Here is a 20,349-nt window from a genome sequence, read left to right on the forward strand (position 1 = left end):
TCTATGGTGTCCCGCGGTTTTGGGTGCAGTTTCAGAAAGTGCACCGAAGCTCCTGCATGCTGCATCATTGCAGCGCTTTCTGAAACCGCACCAAAACCGCGGGATGCCATAGAAGTCTATGGGGAAAGCGCCCATGGACTTTGCCCAAAGCTCACTGGGGCAGCATGAATCCACCCTAAAGCCTAAGTTCATCTTTTTCCAGAAAATAGCCTTTCCAGTCAATGCCCCCCCCCCCAATAGATATCAGAAATCTGTGCAGCTTTGTAAAATAATCATTCATTCTTATTGTTTTACCCATAGGCCGTTTGGGACCCCTCAGAAGCCTGGCTAAAAAAATCTCCCAGTTAGCAAACCCCCATGTCTTGATTTCTTGAAAACCGTTTGATGATCACTTTCAGCGTTGCAGGTGTAAAAAAAAAAAAAAAAAAAAAACAGTTTTCACATTCTAGCAACAAGGTAGGAGGTGGGGGGGGGGGGGGGATTTGCTAACGAGGAGTCTTTTTTTAGCCAGGCTTCTGGTGGGGACCCCTAATGGCCAACAATAATGTGAAACAATAAAATGAATGATCATTTTACAAAATGGGGGGGGGGGTCCAACTCAGGCACCACACATCTGACATTGCACCGCTAGGTATTTTTCGGTGGTACCTTAGGGGCCACGTAATTCTTACGGGGTAAAGTGGTGACATGCATGAAGTGATGGTTCAAGGCACATCATGTTAGGTATTTTATTTATTGTGTGATTGGACTGTATTTGTAAGTGGTGTATTTATGTGCTGCATCGCATTAAAGGGTAGAATGTACCCCAACAAAATATTTGTTATTTTATTTTATGTATTAAAAAAAATATTTATTTATTTATATATATATATATATTATATATATTTTTTTTTTTTAATATAATTTTTATGTTTGTTTTTAATTTTTTAAAATTTTTTTAAACATTTTTTATATATAAAGTATATTTTTATATCATTTTTATGTTTATGTTTTTTATTTTTTTATTTATTTTTTTAACCAATTTTTATATATAAAGTATATTTTTATATAATTTTTATTTTTATGTTTTTTATTTTTTTATTTATTTTTTTAACCAATTTTTATATATAAAGTATATTTTTATATAATTTTCATGTTTATTATTTTATTTTTTTTAAACATTTTTTATATATAAAATATATTTTTAAATTATTTTTATGTTTATGTTTTTTATTTTTTTTAAACAACATTTTTTATATATAAAGTATATTTTTATATCATTTTTATGTTTTTATTTTTTTTTTAAACATTATTTATATATAAAGCATATTTTTTTTTAACAAAAAAAGGAAAAGAGGACACGTGTTCTGGTGACAACTGTCTATGAGTAAAATTTACTCTCATTTCCTGTTGCATCTTAGGAACGGGAAGCGAGGAGGAATCTTCCCAGCCGGACATGGTTGGAAGAATATAACCTATTTTGGGGTTTTCACCTTCACTCTGCCCAAAACTAGAAAAACAATGCGGCTAAATATACACTTTATTATCTGATAAATACACACACTGATCAGCCATAACATTATGACCACCCACCTAATACTGAGTAGGTTTTTCCCCCTTTTGCCTCTAGAGCAGCCCTGACCTGTCCAGGCACGGACCCCACTAGACCTGTTAAGGAATGTTGTGATATCTGGCGCCAAGCCCTCAGTAGCAGATCCTTTAAGTCCTAAGTTGTAAGTTGGGAGGTGGGGCCTCCATGGATTAGACTTGTTTCACCAGTACATCCTACAGATTTCATTGAGATCTGGAGAACTTGGAGCCATCGGGCCTGCAAGGATGCAGAGGAGGGTGGGGAGGTGGGCGGATCCAGGTGTGCTGGGAGCGGTCAGGGGCTCGCTGTTATGCAGGCTCCAATGAGGAATGGTGGGGTGCACCCGGCTGTGTAGGGTGGGTAAGTCAAAGGGGGTGCCAGTGGAGGGCCCGTGGAGGAGAAGGAAGAAGAGGAGGTGGTCAGGGTGAAGAACCAACCCCCCCCCGCTGTTCTGTGCTGCAGCTGCCGCCAGAGATCTTCTGGCTGCCTGGGACACAGCTACCCCTCCTGGCACCAGATACTCTACACTGACACCATCTGAAGGAGCCTCTGCAGGACAGGGGAGGACTGGTGCTTCCCAAGGTGACACTGCCCCCCTCCTGTCCTGCTGCCCCCTTCCTGTCACACTGCCCCCCACCTGTCACAATACCCCCCCCCCCCCACCTGGGAGAAGTGGTCATCCCCAAGGTGTGTGTGATCAGAGTGACACTGGCCCCTCCTGTCACCCTGCCCCCCCCCTTTTGTCACCCTGCCCCCTCCTGTCCCACTGCCCGTCACCTGTCACCCTGACCCCCCACCTGGGAGGATTGGCCATTCCCAAAGTATGTGATCAGATTGACACTTGATACTTGTCACACTGCCCCCCACCTGTCCCACTGCTCCCCTCCTGTCGGACTGCCCCCACCTGTCCGACTGACCCCTACCTGTCCCACTACCCCCTCCTATCCCACTTCCCCCCACAATAACCCCCCGTGTCACTGCCCCGTCTTGTTCCACTGCTCCAGATATGTCCCACTGCTCCTCCTATCCCGCTGCCTCCCTCCTGTCCCACTTCCCCCCACACTACCCCCTCCCTGTCCCACTGCCCCACAAATGTCCCACTGCCCCCAACACTACTCCCTTTTGTCCCACTGCCCTCTCTTTTTCCTAATGCCCCCCTCCTGTCTCACTGCCCCCTCCTATCCCACTGCCTCCCTCCTGTCCCACTTCCCCCCCACACTACCCCCTTCCTGTTCCACTGCCCTCCTCCCCACCTCCATCAATGAGTCTTCCCTCCCCTCCTCCGACAATGAGTCTTCCCTCCCCACCTCCGTCAATGAGCCTTCCCTCCCCACCTCCACCAATGAACCTTCCCTCTCCACCTCCACCAATGAGCCTTCCCTCTCCACCTCCACCAATGAGCCTTCCCTCCCCACCTCCACCAATGAACCTTCTCTCTCCACCTCCACCAATGAGCCTTCCCTCCCCAACCTCCATCAATGAGTCTTCCCTCCCCAACCTCCATCAATGAGCCCCCCCCCACCTCCATCAATGAGCCTTCCCTCCCCACCTCCATGAATAATCCTTCCCTCCCCCACCTCCGTCAATGAGCCTTCCCTCTCCACCTCCATCAATGAGCCTTCCCTCCCCCACCTCCATCAATGAGCCTTCCCTCCCCCACCTCTGTCAATGAGCCTTCCCTCCCCACCTCCGTCAATGAGCCTTCCCTCTCCACCTCCACCAATGAGCCTTCCCTCTCCACCTCCACCAATGAGCCTTCCCTCTCCACCTCCACCAATAAGCCTTCCCTCCCCACCTCCATCAATGATCCTTCCCTCCCCTCCTCCATCAATGATCCTTCCCTCCCCTCCTACATCAATGATCCTTCCCTCCCCACCTTCATCAATGATCCTTCCCTCCCCACCTCCGTCAATGAGCCTTCCCTACCCACCTCCATCAATGATCCTTCCCTCCCCACCTTCATCAATGATCCTTCCCTCCCCACCTCCGTCAATGAGCCTTCCCTACCCACCTCCATCAATAATCCTTCCCTCCCCTCCTCCATCAATAATCCTTCCCTCCCCACCTCCATCAATGAGCCTTCCCTCCTCACTTCCGTCAATTAGCCTTCCCTCCCGACCTCCATCAATGAGGCTTTCCTCCCCACCTCCATCAATGAGCCTTCCCTCCCCACCTCCATCAATGAGCCTTCCCTCTCCACCTCCATCAATGAGCCTTCCCTCCCCACCTCCATCAATGAGCTTTCCCTCCCCACCTCCATCAATGGCCTTTCCCTCCCCCACCTCCATCAATGAGCCTTCCCTCCCCCACCTCCATCAATGAGCCTTCCCTCCTCCACCTCCATCAATGAGCCTTCCCTCCCCAACCTCCATCAATGAGTCTTCCCTCCCCCACCTCCATCAATGAATCTTCCCTCCCCCACCTCCATCAATGAATCTTCCCTCCCCACCTCCATCAATGAGCCTCCCCCCCACCTCCATCAATGAGCCTTCCCCCCCACCTCCATCAATGAGCCTTCCCTCCCCACTTCCATCAATGAGCCTTCCCTCCCCAACCTCCATCAATGAGTCTTCCCTCTCCCACCTCCATCAATGAATCTTCCCTCCCCCACCTCCATCAATGATCCTTCCCTCCCCTCCTCCATCAATGATCCTTCCCTCCTCACTTCCGTCAATGAGCCTTCCCTCCCCACCTCCATCAATGAGCCTTCCCTCCCCACCTCCATCAATGATTCTTCCCTCCCCTCCTCCATCAATGATCCTTCCCTCCCTACCTCCGTCAATGAGCCTTCCCTCCCCACCTCCGTCAATGATCCTTCCCTCCCCACCTCCATCAATGATCCTTCCCTCCCCTCCTCCATCAATGATCCTTCCCTCCTCACTTCCGTCAATGAGCCTTCCCTCCCCACCTCCATCAATGAGCCTTCCCTCCCCACCTTCATCAATGAGCCTTCCCTCCCCACCTCCACCAATGAGCCTTCCCTCCCCACCTCCGTCAATGAGCCTTCCCTCCCCCACCTCCGTCAATGAGCCTTCCCTCCCCCACCTCTGTCAATGAGCCTTCCCTCCCCACCTCCATCAATGAGCCTTCCCTCCTCACTTCCGTCAATGAGCCTTCCCTCCCCCACCTCCGTCAATGAGCCTTCCCTCCCCCACCTCCATCAATGAGCCTTCCCTCCCCACCTCCATCAATGAGCCTTCCCTCCCCAACCTCCATCAATGAGCCTTCCCTCCCCACCTCCGTCAATGAGCCTTCCCTCCCCCACCTCCATCAATGAGCCTTCCCTCCCCACCTCCATCAACGAGCCTTCCCTCCCCAACCTCCATCAATGAGCCTTCCCTCCCCACCTCCATCAATGAGCCTTCCCTCCCCACCTTCATCAATGAGCCTTCCCTCCCCACCTCCATCAATGAGCCTTCCCTCCCCACCTCCATCAATGGTCCTTCCCTCCCCCACCTCCATCAATGAGCCTTCCCTCCCCCACCTCCATCAATGAGCCTTCCCTCCTCCACCTCCATCAATGAGCCTTCCCTCCTCCACCTCCATCAATGAGCCTTCCCTCCCCAACCTCCATCAATGAGTCTTCCCTCCCCCACCTCCATCAATGAATCTTCCCTCCCCCACCTCCATCAATGATCCTTCCCTCCCCTCCTCCATCAATGATCCTTCCCTCCTCACTTGCGTCAATGAGCCTTCCCTCCCCACCTCCATCAATGAGCCTTCCCTCCCCACCTCCATCAATGAGACTTCCCTCCTCACTTCCGTCAATGAGCCTTCCCTCCCCACCTCCACCAATGAGCCTTCCCTCCCCACCTCCGTCAATGAGCCTTCCCTCCCCCACCTCCGTCAATGAGCCTTCCCTCCCCCACCTCTGTCAATGAGCCTTCCCTCCCCACCTCCATCAATGAGCCTTCCCTCCTCACTTCCGTCAATGAGCCTTCCCTCCCCCACCTCCGTCAATGAGCCTTCCCTCCCCCACCTCCATCAATGAGCCTTCCCTCCCCACCTCCATCAATGAGCCTTCCCTCTCCACCTCCATCAATGAGCCTTCACTCCCCAACCTCCATCAATGAGCCTTCCCTCCCCGCCTCCATCAATGAGCCTTCCCTCCCCACCTCCACCAATGAGCCTACCCTCTCCACCTCCATCAATGAGCCTTCCCTCCCCAACCTCCATCAATGAGCCTTCCCTCCCCACCTCCATCAATGAGCCTTCCCTCCCCACCTCCACCAATGAGCCTACCCTCTCCACCTCCATCAATGAGCCTTCACTCCCCAACCTCCATCAATGAGCCTTCCCTCCCCACCTCCATCAATGAGCCTTCCCTCCCCACCTCCATCAATGAGCCTTCCCTCCCCACCTCCATCAATGAGCCTTCCCTCCCCACCTCCATCAATGAGCCTTCCCTCCCCACCTCCATCAATGAGCCTTCACTCCCCAACCTCCATCAATGAGCCTTCCCTCCCCACCTCCATCAATGAGCCTTCCCTCCCCACCTCCACCAATGAGCCTACCCTCTCCACCTCCATCAATCAGCCTTCACTCCCCAACCTCCATCAATGAGCCTTCCCTCCCCACCTCCATCAATGAGCCTTCCCTCCCCACCTCCATCAATGAGCCTTCCTAATGTTTCCTCCCCAATATTATTCACTTTACCTGTCAGTGCTCATAATGTTATGGCTGATTGGTGTGTAAGCCCCTTATCTAGTTCCCCTCCCCCCCTTGCACACACTCCATGGAGCAGAGCAATTTTTGCATTTCTGCTTTGAGACGGTTTATTTGGTGTCATTACTTAAGGTAACAATGTAACACATACTGTACAATGTTTAGTTTAGGAAAAAACACTCTCTTTCTGTTGACAATATTGTTTTGCAAAATGATTTTATTTTTATTGAATCTATAGACAAAATATGCAAAAAAATAAATAAAAATGTTGTGACCAGTGTGTTGGTTTACAAAAAAAAGTAGTTTTGCTATAAACAAAAAGTAAACATTTTAACATCTAATTTTCCAGTTTAAAGTGATACTAAAACTTCCCGTAGAAAACACGATAAATGCATTTATAAATTAAAAATCTATTTTGTTTTTAAATTTTGCATTTTCTTTTTTTATGCGACACTAAAAAAACTAAGAAACAAAGTAAAATGCAAAAATAAAGTGCAACCAAAGGCAAAACTTTTTAAAACATTTTTGCTAGAGTAAGGGAGGGCTGAAAACCCCGACAGTGTTTTTTTTTTTTTTTTTGCCATCTGTGTCCCATTTCCCCTCACTTCCTGTGCCATAGCCAAAACAGGAAGTGAGAGGAAATCCCTCCAGAGTGAGGGAATCCCAGTGTGTCATCAGAACCACTTTCCCCATTGGAAGATTTCCCTTCTATTAGTGTTCTGATGTCAACTTTTGGAATTTTCTTTTCTTTTACTTTCACTCTTGATAACGATAGACAGGACAAATAAAGATGGCCAATCTCCATAACGGGGTCACAGACAGCAAAAAAAAAAAAAAAAAAAACTGACAGGTGATCTAACCCCTCTCTTCTCTATCTAAAACTAAAGAAAAAGTGTTGCCTTTAGCTATACTTTAATGGTAAATAAAAAAACTATAGATAAAAAAAATTCATAAAAAAAAATCAGCAAGCAATAGCTGCGGGGAGAAGGGGGGGAAGGGGTTAATTTTGGCTAATTAGGTTTAGATATACTTTATTGGTAAAAAAATAAAACTAGGAGGTAAAAAAAATCAGCAAGCAATAGCTTTGGGGAGAAGGGGAGGAAGGGGTTAAAATTAGGATTAATTAAGTTTAGATATACTTTATTGGTAAAAAGAAACTCAAGACATAAATAAAATCAGCATGCAATAGTTATAGGGAGAAGGGGAAGAAGGAGTCAATTAGGACTAATTAGGTTTAGTTATACTCTAATGGTAAAAAGAAACTAAAGATACAAAGACAATTCTCAAACAATAGCTATGGGGAGAAGGGGAGGAAGGAGTTAATAAGGGTTACTTAAGTTTAGATATACCTTATTGGTAAAAACAAATGAAAGACATAAAGAAACTCAGCAAGCTATCGGTATGGGGAGAAGGGGAAGAAGGGGTTAATTGGGGCTAATTAGGGTTAGTTATACTCTTATGAAATAAGTGAACAGCATTTCAACTGTTATTTGGCACCTCTTAGTGCAAAATCCTCAACTAGTTACAATGTATCTAAAGCAATTTTATTTTTATTTTTTTTTTAGTTCTGAAGAGATTATGGAATTATTGAACCCACAGCCAGTTTTTTTTTTCTTTTTTTTTTTTTTCTCACTGATAAGAGTCACCAGGACACAGACAGCAATAAAATCCTGACAGAGGATCCAACCCCTCCACACTCTTTATCTATCGGACGCACTTTAAATATTTCCACAGAGTTGTGAAGTCATTATATAAACTACAGCAAAGAGCGTCACATCCAAATTCCTTCTTTTTTTTTTTTTACTTACATCTGATTGGCTGCCACCAGCAGGTCTGCGTTATCAAACAGCGCCACCTGCGGGACCTCCACAATAATCACATAGAGAAAGTCGATGAGGAGCATGAGAATGAGCTTCCCGATGCTGCTGATGTGAAGAAAGACGGAGCAGGCCAGGAGGCTGAGCAGGATGCAGGAGGTGAAATACTGCAAAGAAAAAACACACACAATCGATCAATGGTCAGATCTCACAATCACTCAAATCGAAGATATATACACATGAAAAAGGGGGGGGGAGTAAAATGGGTCCAACTTTTTTTTTTTTTAAACTTTTGCTTTAAAAAAAAAAAAAAAAAAAGTGTTTACTTCCTCCTTAGACAGGAAGTCGCTCCGGTCCTCCAAGACCATAGAGGAGATCAGAGAGGACCTGGTCTCTGTTTGCCTCTGTGACCAGCTGGTTCCACTGTCAGTTTCTCGGGTGTGCCGGTAAAAACCGTGAGCCCGAGAAACATCGGCGAGCAGCGAGAGGGGGGCGGGGGGGGATAGACCCTCCATCAGCTAGATACAGTACACCCCGAAATTTCCAAATCTTCGAATTTTCAAAATTTACAAATTCAGAATTTTCTAATGTTCAAATTTACGAATTTTCAAATTTACGAATTCTCAAATTTACACAAAAAACCCCCAAAAAACGAATGAATCAAAAGCGGATTTTTCGGCAGTGCACGTGTCTAGAACATGGTGGGCAAATCTTGGGACCGATGGCCCTTTTACAGAAGCCAGTAATGGTCTTTATTCTTTTCTCTTCACGCTGTTAGTGTAAGGCCCCTTTCACACTGGGGCGGTAGGGGGCGTCGGCGGTAAAACAGCGCTATTTTTAGCGCTGTTTTACCGCGGTATTCGGCCGCTAGCGGTGCAGTTTTAACCCCCTGCTGGCGGCCGAAAAAGGGTTAAAACCACTCGTACAGCGCGGCTATAGCCGTGGTATTGCCGCGGTATAGCCGCGCTGTCCCATTGATTTCAATGGGCAGGAGCGGTTTAGGAGTGGTGAATACACACCGCTCCAAAGATGCGGCTTGCAGGAGATTTTTTCTTCTCCTGCCAGCACACCGGGCTTTCACACTGAACAAACAGCAGAGGCTGTTTAGGGGCGGTTTGCAGGAGGTATTTTTAGCGCAATAACGCCTGCAAACCGCCCCAGTGTGAAAGGGGCCTAAGGGGGAAAGAAAAACCAATTACCGGCTTCTGTTTACATCGTGTGATCAGCTGTCATTGGCTGTTAGTGAACGTAGCGAATACAAATTTATCCGAAGTTAGGAATTATCCGAAATAACGAATGCCGCATCCAAACAAATGGAACGTAACAAATTAATAATAATAAATAACAATAATGAAAACTTTTTATTATTATTATTTATTAGTTACATTCCATTTGTTTACATGCGGCGTTTGTTATTGTTGTAATAATTTGTAACTTCGGATACATTTCGTATTCGCTACGTTCACTAACAGCCAAATTTGAAAGGAAATTCCAATACCTGAAATTTAATAGTTAGTTATTATTTGTTTATCTTTAGAATTTTTGGATTTTCTTTCCTATTTTCAGATTTTCGAATTCACGAATTGCGATCCTAACGAATGACCCGAAAATGGAATGAAACGAAAAAACAAACACATTTTTCGGCAGTGCACATTCCTAGTCTCCGATTTTATTTTACAAACCTCCATCACCCGTGTTTTGCACCTTTCCTTTACCAAGAACTGAAAAGGGGGGGGGGGGGGGGGGCGGAGTCAGAACGGTATGACCTACCTCTGGGAAGTTGCAGTTTGGGGTGGAGTCTCCGCACAATCCGTTCTCAGTGGACAGGCTGTAATTGTGGGCGGAGTTCCTGACCCAGCAGGGGGTGACATTGGCCGGGGTGACGTTGTACTCGGTGGCCAGGCAGCTCTTCAGGTTCTTCTTGCTGCACATGAACTGGAAGATAATATAATAATCGCACCTTTTATAGTCAGAGTGCCCTCTTTTACATATCACATAGAATAGAGGGATTTAAAAAAGGGGGAGGGGCCGATGATAAACCATTCTGGGAGGAGCTTATGTCTTTGAGAGCGCAGGGGGGGGGGGGGGAGGTGGGCATAGAAGAGGATATCAGAGGGGTTTACATTTTGATAACACAAAATCTTTGTCAGGAAGATTTAACCTCCAAGTCACGGGAAAATCGCCATTACCATGTTAACGAAAGCGGAGAGGAAGACGAGGATGATGATGAGCACTCCCACTGCGCTGCTGTTTATCCTGGACTGGACGATCTTCCTAGATAAAGTCTGAAGAGGAGCCGGAAAGAGCTGCGAAAACAGGGATTTATGTTTAATAAACATAATTCAGCCACAGAAGTCTGGATGCTCGGCCATGGAGCTGACAATTCAAGACAGACTTAAAATGAATCCTAATAGATGATTTCGGAAACCTGGCGCCCAGCCTGCGATTTAAGTGCTGCATGCGGCCCAAAGGATAAGAGCGCTTTAATGGGGTTCTTTAGCAAAATTACACAAAACATGAGTTTCAGGGGCCAAAAGACCCCCCCCCCATCATCATTATCAAAAGGACTTGTAGGGACACAATGTAGTTCCCCAGTTTGGCCACAAGGTGTCACCATTGCCCGTACCTTTCAGTCCTTCATCCCATGTAAAGGGAATGCAAGTAGTGGAAATAATTCTGAATGTTTCCTCCCCGACTTCCCTCCCAAGGGAACGCTCCAAGGCAGGGGTCTATAAACTGTGACCCTGGAGCCAGATGGGGCCCTTTGCTTGCCTTTACTAGGACCTTGCGGCATCTATTCCTGCCACTGACACCAACAATGGGGCATAATTCCTCCCACCGACACCAACAATGGGGCATAATTCCTCCCACTGACACCAACTATGGGGCATAATTGAGACAAGTACACACTATAGAGGGATATGCTTTGTTCACATTTCATGTCTGAGGTTTACAACCTCTGTAAGGGATGTGCTGTCACCGTGGGAATAACTGGATGATATAAATATGTAATTCAGTCAGGTGCTGACTCCTGATTGGCTGCGGTGCTGATCAGAAGAACCGACTCCTAATCAGCCGCACACTGGAGGGGGGACCCAGCGCTGGAGCCCAGGAGGGGCGAGTGTAACACTTCACTACAGGTCCACTTTACAGACACCTATAATCTATATACTATACTGTACAGGGACTATACTTCACTATGCTGTACAAGGACTGTACTGTACTATATGGGGACTATACAGGGATCATATTATACTGTATGGGGACTATACTGTACAGGGATTATACTATATGGGGACTATACTATACTGTAAGAGTAATATACTGTACTATATTGGGTCTATACGATACAGGGATTATATGGGGACTATTCTTTACCATGCTGTACAAGGACTATACAGACACTGTAATGTACAGGGACTAAACTATAAGGGGACTTTACTGTAATATATGGGGACTATACAATATACTATACGGAGACTATACTGTACTATATGGGAACTATACATGGACTATACTTCACAGGGACTACATTATAATGTATGGGGACTATACTGTATAATAAGGGGACTATACTGTACAGTGACGATACTGTTCTATACAGGGACTATACTATACTATAGTATATGGGGACTATACTATACAGGGACTATACTGTACTATACGGGGACACTACTATATACTATAATGTATGGGGACTATACTGTACTATAAGGGGACTATACTGTACTATAAGGGGACTATACTATATAGGAACTATACTGTACTATGTGGGGACTATATTGTACATTGACTATATTGTTCTATACAGGGACTATACTATAGTGTATGGGGACTATACTGAACTATATGGGGACCATACAGGAACTATACTGTACCATATGGGGACTATACTATATTGTAAGGGAACCATACTGTACTATACAAGTAATATACTATGCAGGAACTATACAGTACTAGGCGGGGACTATACTTACTGTACTATACAGGGACTATACTGTATAGGGAGTATACTGTACTATACAGGGACTATATTATACAGGGATTACAGTATATGGGGTCTAAGCTGTACTATACTATATGGAAAATATACTATACTATACAAGGACTATACTATACTTATATAGGGACTATACTGTACGGGGACTATACAGTACTTATATAGGGACTATAGTGTACAGGGACTCTACTATACTTATATAGGGACTGTACTGTACAGGGACTATGCTATACTTATATAGGGACTGTACTGTACAGGGACTATACTATACTTATATAGGGACTATACTATACTTATATAGGGACTGTACTGTACAGGGACTATACTATACTTATATAGGGACTATAGTGTACTGTACAGGGACTATACTATACTTATATAGGGACTATAGTGTACTGTACAGGGACTTATACTATACTTATATAGGGACTATAGTGTACTGTACAGGGACTATACTATACTTATATAGGGACTATAGTGTACTGTACAGGGACTATGCTATACTTATATAGGGACTGTACTGTACAGGGACTATACTATACTTATATAGGGACTATACTATACTTATATAGGGACTGTACTGTACAGGGACTATACTATACTTATATAGGGACTATACTATACTTATATAGGGACTGTACTGTACAGGGGACTATACTATACTTATATAGGGACTATAGTGTACTGTACAGGGACTATACTATACTTATATAGGGACTATAGTGTACTGTACAGGGACTATACTATACTTATATAGGGACTATAGTGTACTGTACAGGGACTATACTATACTTATATAGGGACTATAGTGTACTGTACAGGGACTATGCTATACTTATATAGGGACTGTACTGTACAGGGACTATACTATACTTATATAGGGACTATACTATACTTATATAGGGACTGTACTGTACAGGGACTATACTATACTTATATAGGGACTATACTATACTTATATAGGGACTGTACTGTACAGGGACTATACTATACTTATATAGGGACTATAGTGTACTGTACAGGGACTATACTATACTTATATAGGGACTATAGTGTACTGTACAGGGACTATACTATACTTATATAGGGACTATAGTGTACTGTACAGGGACTATACTATACTTATATAGGGACTATAGTGTACTGTACAGGGACTATGCTATACTTATATAGGGACTGTACTGTACAGGGACTATACTATACTTATATAGGGACTATACTATACTTATATAGGGACTGTACTGTACAGGGACTATACTATACTTATATAGGGACTATACTATACTTATATAGGGACTGTACTGTACAGGGACTATACTATACTTATATAGGGACTATAGTGTACTGTACAGGGACTATACTATACTTATATAGGGACTATAGTGTACTGTACAGGGACTAATATAGTAACAATAATCCTCATTATAAGAAGAAGTCTCCTTTGTAAACATCTCTTCACATCTGTGACCATCGGGGGGGATTTGTACCCCGGGGCGGCTCATCGTGTTCCCTCACATTATTCGTCATGGAACGATCCTCCAGCTGACGGTCCGCAGAGGAGAAAATCATTATTAATCGCCGTCTCGCTGTGCGCTGCCTGCTTATTGGGTAATAGATCTCAATAACTGACGCTTGCCCTCAGACAGATGGACGGCGCCTCAACAAAACAATATCAAATGACCGGAGAGATAAACAGAGAACACAACAAGAGGAAATCTCTTCATGAGGAAGAAAAGCATCGGATTGGGAAGACTGCCAAGCTGCAGCAGCTGGAAGACGTAGAGAAGGGCAGCAGATAGAATGTGACTTGACTGCCGTTCTCTGAGAATTAGAACTCTTCTGACACAAATAATGCCAGGAGGTGACTTTTTTTTTTATAAAATTTTACTCAGACTCCTATATCATAAAATAACAACACGTTTCGGGGGGTTTAAAGGCCTTCATCAGGGCTGAACGCTGCAGAACAAAGTGTGTACAGAGCTGATAACACTGGAGGAATCCTGGGGGGTTTAGGCATCTGGTCACCCAACATCTGGAGCGATCACACTAATTATCCCTCGGGATCCCTCCACATAGTACTGTACCAGCCCTGACCGGGGGGGGGCGGGACCGTTTGTACCCCTAAAACACGTTGGATTTTAATGATGTAAGAGTCTGAATAAAATTGAGCCTGGACTTTATACATTCTGTTTGACACTTTCCTTCTTGCACACCAAGCAATAAAGACCTGACAGAGGATCTAACCCCCTCACCACTCCATCCAGTCTGGTGATTGGAGGATATACAGATCACGTTATCGGTCTATAGCAGGGGTGACCCCGGAGACCGGCCGCCATGCGTCACCCCGGGACTCACCTTTATACAGGAATAGATGAGGGAGACACAGAGCACCATGAAGAGGACGAGGAAACACGCCAAATAAAACCCCAACATGAACGCCGAGCTGCCGAGAGAAAGAAGATTCATGTAAAAGATTCTACATTTTATCATTTTCTTTTTTGCAAAACAATTCTTGTATTTTTGTGAGACTGATGTGACTGTGGGGGAGGGGACATTAGAGTGTAAGCTCCTCTGTACAGAGACTGATGTGACTGTGGGGGAGGGGACATTAGAGTGTAAGCTCCTCTGTATAGAGACTGATGTGACTGTGGGGGAGGGGACATTAGAGTGTAAGCTCCTCTGTACAGAGACTGATGTAACTGTGGGGGAGGGGACATTAGAGTGTAAGCTCCTCTGGTACAGAGACTGATGTGACTGTGGGGGAGGGGACATTAGAGTGTAAGCTCCTCTGTACAGAGACTGATGTGACTGTGGGGGGAGGGGACATTAGAGTGTAAGCTTCTCTGGTACAGAGACTGATGTGACTGTGGGGGAGAGGACATTAGAGTGTAAGCTCCTCTGTACAGAGACTGATGTGACTGTGGGGGAGGGGACATTAGAGTGTAAGCTCCTCTGTACAGAGACTGATGTGACTGTGGGGGAGGGGACATTAGAGTGTAAGCTCCTCTGTACAGAGACTGATGTGACTGTGGGGGAGGGGACATTAGAGTGTAAGCTCTTCTGTACAGAGACTGATGTGACTGTGGGGGAGGGGACATTAGAGTGTAAGCTCTTCTGTACAGAGACTGATGTGACTGTGGGGGAGGGGACATTAGAGTGTAAGCTCTTCTGTACAGAGACTGATGTGACTGTGGGGGAGGGGACATTAGAGTGTAAGCTCCTCTGTACAGAGACTAATGTGACTGTGGGGGAGGGGACATTAGAGTGTAAGCTCCTCTGTACAGAGACTAATGTGACTGTGGGGGAGGGGACATTGGAGTGTAAGCTCCTCTGTATAGAGACTGATGTGACTGTGGGGGGAGGGGACATTAGAGTGTAAGCTCCTCTGTACAGAGACTGATGTGACTGTGGGGGGAGGGGACATTAGAGTGTAAGCTCCTCTGTACAGAGACTGATGTGACTGTGGGGGGAGGGGAAATTAGAGTGTAAGCTCCTCTGTATAGAGACTAATGTGACTGTGGGGGAGGGGACATTAGAGTGTAAGCTCCTCTGTACAGAGACTGATGTGACTGTGGGGGGAGGGGACATTAGAGTGTAAGCTCCTCTGTACAGAGACTGATGTGACTGTGGGGGGAGGGGACATTAGAGTGTAAGCTCCTCTGTACAGAGACTGATGTGACTGTGGGGGGAGGGGACATTAGAGTGTAAGCTCCTCTGTACAGAGACTGATGTGACTGTGGGGGGAGGGGAAATTAGAGTGTAAGCTCCTCTGTATAGAGACTAATGTGACTGTGGGGGAGGGGACATTAGAGTGTAAGCTCCTCTGTACAGAGACTGATGTGACTGTGGGGGGAGGGGACATTAGAGTGTAAGCTCCTCTGTACAGAGACTGATGTGACTGTGGGGGAGGGGAAATTAGAGTGTAAGCTCCTCTGTATAGAGACTAATGTGACTGTGGGGGAGGGGACATTCGAGTGTAAGCTCCTCTGTACAGAGACAGATGTGACTGTGGGGGAGGGGACATTAGAGTGTAAGCTCCTCTGTACAGAGACTGATGTGACTGTGGGGGAGGGGACATTAGAGTGTAAGCTCCTCTGTAAAGAGACTGATGTGACTGTGGGGGGAGGGGATATTAGAGTGTAAGCTCCTCTGGTGCAGAGACTGATGTGACTGTGGGGGGAGGGGACATTAGAGTGTAAGCTCTTCTGGTACAGAGACTGATGTGACTGGCTCAGTGATCTCTGTACAGCATTGCGGTATATGTCAGAGCTATAAGCGTTATAAACTTTTCTCATTGAATAATAATATGAAGTGACACTCACTGCGGTATGATGGTGATCTGTACAAAACAGATGAAGAGGAAGACGATGAACGCGCAGGCCACGTAGGCCCCGAATCGATCATCCACTTGCTTGGAGTACTGCCAATAGACACACATAGACATAGAGTGTAAGCTGTGTGGTTACCTCCCCCCCCCCTTTATTCTGTACACAAGGAGGTCATTGGTTGATATGTTATGTTATTCATTGTACACAACTATACAATCATATATGTATGTTGCTGGATTTGGGGTAAAGACTCGCAGTGCCTAAAAGGAAAATTAAAAAAAAGTTTGCTGCACAGAGAAGATTGCAAACAAAGCTGTGTCTGCGGAATGCAATGATCACCGCGATCCTTCCATCGCTGGTCCCCGCCCACCGCTCTTCTCAGCCGCACATCCACTGCACGCAGAAAAGAGCCGCAACCCCATCCAATAATCCCATTGTCACATTAAATTAATTCCTACATGTACAGTCCACCTGGGCGCGACTGACGCGTTTTTATATTACGCCTGACCTCACAAATGGTCTTCTGGAATAACGGCCAAAATAGACACCCTCCTAAACCTTGTGGACGGCCTTCCCAGAAGAGTTGAAGCTGTTAAAGATGCAAAGGGCGGAGCCAACTCAATATTGAACCCTACAGACTAAGACTGGGATGTCATTAAAGGTCATGTGCGTGTAAAGGCAGGTGTACCAATTCTTTTGACAATATAGTATATATATATATATATACCACACACACACGTTGTGGGTTGCAAGTGGTTTACCGAAGTTATGGCTGAAGCTATCAGCCCTATCCCCATGTTGTTTTTTTTTTCATCCGGTGGCTGACTTTCTCACTTTCTCATGAAAAGCAGGTGGGGTGGCTCATTAGCTGCTGGAACACTTTCAGAAGCAGGGGGAGGGGACACCACGCTCCCATCCTGCCGCTCCCTGGTGTTCCTAGGGGCTTACCGTTCTTATCAGTGTGCCCAAGAAACCATCCGACGGTGGGGCCTTTTCTGATCATCTCTATGACCTTGGAGGACCAGAGCGATGTCATGACATCACTTTCTGTCCAGGGAGGAAGTAAACTTTTTTTTTTGACCTTTTGCTTTTAAAAAGGTAGAGGAGAGGTTTGGGGTCTTTTTGACCCCAGATCTCTCCATAAAGGAGGACCTGTCATCCATTATTTATATTACAAGAGATGTTTGAAGGGATGAGAAGGGATGAAGCTAAGGGGAAAATAATACTGGGAGTATGCTATAGGCCCCCTAACCTGAGGGAGGAAGTGGAGACGGATCTCCTATCACAAATTGGATTAGCAGCAAGGATGGGAAGTGTTATCATAATGGGGGATTTTAATTATCCAGACATAGACTGGGCGGAGGGAACCGCGCATTCATTTAAGGCTCGCCAGTTCCTTAGTGTCTTGCAGGACAATTTTATGGGTCAGATGGTAGACGCACCAACTAGAAATAAAACATTACTAGATCTACTGATTACCAACAATACAGACCTGATAACAGATGTGGAAATACGGGGCAATTTAGGTAACAGCGATCACAGGTCAATTAGTTTCAGTATAAATCACACAAATAGGAGACATGAAGGGAACTCAAAGACACTGAATTTAAAAAGAGCCAACTTCCCTAAACTACAAACCTTTGCTAAAAGGCATAAATTGGGATAAAATATTAGGAACAAAGAATACAGAGGAGAGATGGGTTTGCTTTAAGAGCATATTAAATAAGGGCATTAGCCAATGTATCCCATTGGGTAATAAATTTAAAAGAGCGAACAAACATCCTGGATGGCTTAACTCCAATGTAAAAATGCATATAAAAGCAAAGGAGAAGGCCTTCAAAAAATACAAGGTTGAGGGATCATCCTCAGCATTCAGACTTTATAAAGAATGCAATAAGAAATGTAAGGGTGCAATTAGGACGGCTAAGATAGAACATGAAAGACACATAGCAGAGGAGAGCAAAAAAAATCCCAAGAAATTCTTTAAGTATGTAAACAGTAAAAAAGGGAGGACAGACCATATTGGCCCCATAAAGAATGAGGAAGGACATCTGGTTACAAAGGATGGGGAGATGGCAAAGGTATTGAATTTATTCTTCTCCTCAGTCTTCACGAGTGAATCGGGGGGCTTCAGTAACCAAAACTGCAGTGTTTATCCTCATGACACAACACAGGAAGCACCTACATGGTTAACAGAGGACGGAATTAAAATTAGACTTGAGAAACTTAACATTAATAAATCACCGGGACCAGATGGCTTGCATCCGAGGATACTTAGGGAACTCAGTCAGGTGATTGCCAGACCGTTGTTCCTAATTTTTACAGACAGTCTATTGAATGGAATGGTACCAGCTGATTGGAGAAAAGCCAATGTAGCAGCAATATTTAAAAAGGGCCCAAAAAACATCCCTGGGAATTACAGACCAGTTAGCCTAACATCAATAGTATGTAAACTCTTGGAGGGGATGATAAGGGACTATATACAAGATTTTAGTAATAAGAATGATATCATTAGCAGTAATCAGCATGGATTCATGAAGAATCGTTCTTGCCAAACCAATCTATTAACCTTCTATGAGGAGGTGAGTTGCCATCTAGATAAAGGAAGGCCCGTAGACGTGGTGTATCTGGATTTTGCAAAAGCATTTGACACAGTTCCCCATAAACGTTTACTGTACAAAATAAGGTGCGTTGGCATGGACCATAGGGTGAGTACATGGATTGAAAACTGGCTACAAGGGCGTGTTCAGAGGGTGGTGATAAATGGGGAGTACTCGGAATGGTCAGGGGTGGGTAGTGGGGTCCCCCAGGGTTCTGTGCTGGGACCAATCCTATTTAATTTGTTCATAAACGACCTGGAGGATGGGATAAACAGTTCAATCTCTGTATTTGCAGACGATACTAAGCTAAGCAGGGCAATAACTTCTCCGCAGGATGTGGAAATCTTGCAAAAAGACCTGAACAAATTAATGGGGTGGGAGACTACATGGCAAATGAGGTTCAATGTAGAAAAATGTAAAATAATGCATTTGGGTGGCAAAAATATGAATGCAATCTATACACTGGGGGGAGAACCTCTGGGGGTATCTAGGATGGAAAAGGACCTGGGGGTCCTAGTAGATGATAGGCTCAGCAATGGCATGCAATGCCAAGCTGCTGCTAATAAAGCAAACAGAATATTGGCATTAAAAAGGGGATCAACTGCAGAGATAAAACGATAATTCTCCCGCTCTACAAGACTCTGGTCCGGCCGCACCTGGAGTATGCTGTCCAGTTCTGGGCACCAGTCCTCAGGAGGGACGTACTGGAAATGGAACGAGTACAAAGAAGGGCAACAAAGCTAATAAAGGGTCTGGAGGATCTTAGTTATGAGGAAAGGTTGTGAGCACTGAACTTATTCTCTCTGGAGAAGAGACGCTTGAGAGGGGATATGATTTCAATTTACAAATACTGTACTGGTGACCCCACAATAGGGATAAAACTTTTTCGCAGAAGAGAGTTTAATAAAACTCGTGGCCACTCATTACAATTAGAAGAAAAGAGGTTTAACCTTAAACTACGTAGAGGGTTCTTTACTGTAAGAGCAGCAAGGATGTGGAATTCCCTTCCACAGGCGGTGGTCTCAGCGGGGAGCATTGATAGCTTCAAGAAACTATTAGATAATCACCTGAATGACCGCAATATACAGGGATATACAATGTAATACTGACACATAATCACACACATAGGTTGGACTTGATGGACTTGTGTCTTTTTTCAACCTCACCTACTATGTTTACATTCCTTGTAATAGGAATACAAGTGATTAATAAAAAAATTAAAAAATAAAGGGACAGTGTAAAAATAAATAAATAAGAAATAAAAAAATAAAGGGACAGTGTAAAAATAAAATAAATAATTAAATGAATAAGAAAAAAAATAATTAAAGCACCCCCCATCCCTCCATGCTTGCATGCAGAAGCGAACGCA

At 45.1% G+C, this 20,349-nt stretch overlaps 1 protein-coding gene across 1 annotated transcript in view; it reads right to left on the reverse strand.

Moving 5' to 3' along the window:
- The window catches only part of ADCY5 (adenylate cyclase 5), a gene marked incomplete in the record, with an annotated part of 247,690 nt that overhangs the window by 23,287 nt on the left and 204,054 nt on the right, over window positions 1-20,349 (reverse strand). Inside the window, 5 exon segments of the mRNA XM_073634485.1 lie at window positions 8,044-8,219; window positions 9,823-9,987; window positions 10,242-10,358; window positions 14,408-14,495; window positions 16,375-16,472. Of these exon segments, the coding sequence (XP_073490586.1) occupies window positions 8,044-8,219; window positions 9,823-9,987; window positions 10,242-10,358; window positions 14,408-14,495; window positions 16,375-16,472 (644 nt within the window).

This window comes from Aquarana catesbeiana, linkage group LG06 (genome assembly GCF_042186555.1).
Source record: "Aquarana catesbeiana isolate 2022-GZ linkage group LG06, ASM4218655v1, whole genome shotgun sequence".
Taxonomy (NCBI): domain Eukaryota; kingdom Metazoa; phylum Chordata; class Amphibia; order Anura; family Ranidae; genus Aquarana; species Aquarana catesbeiana.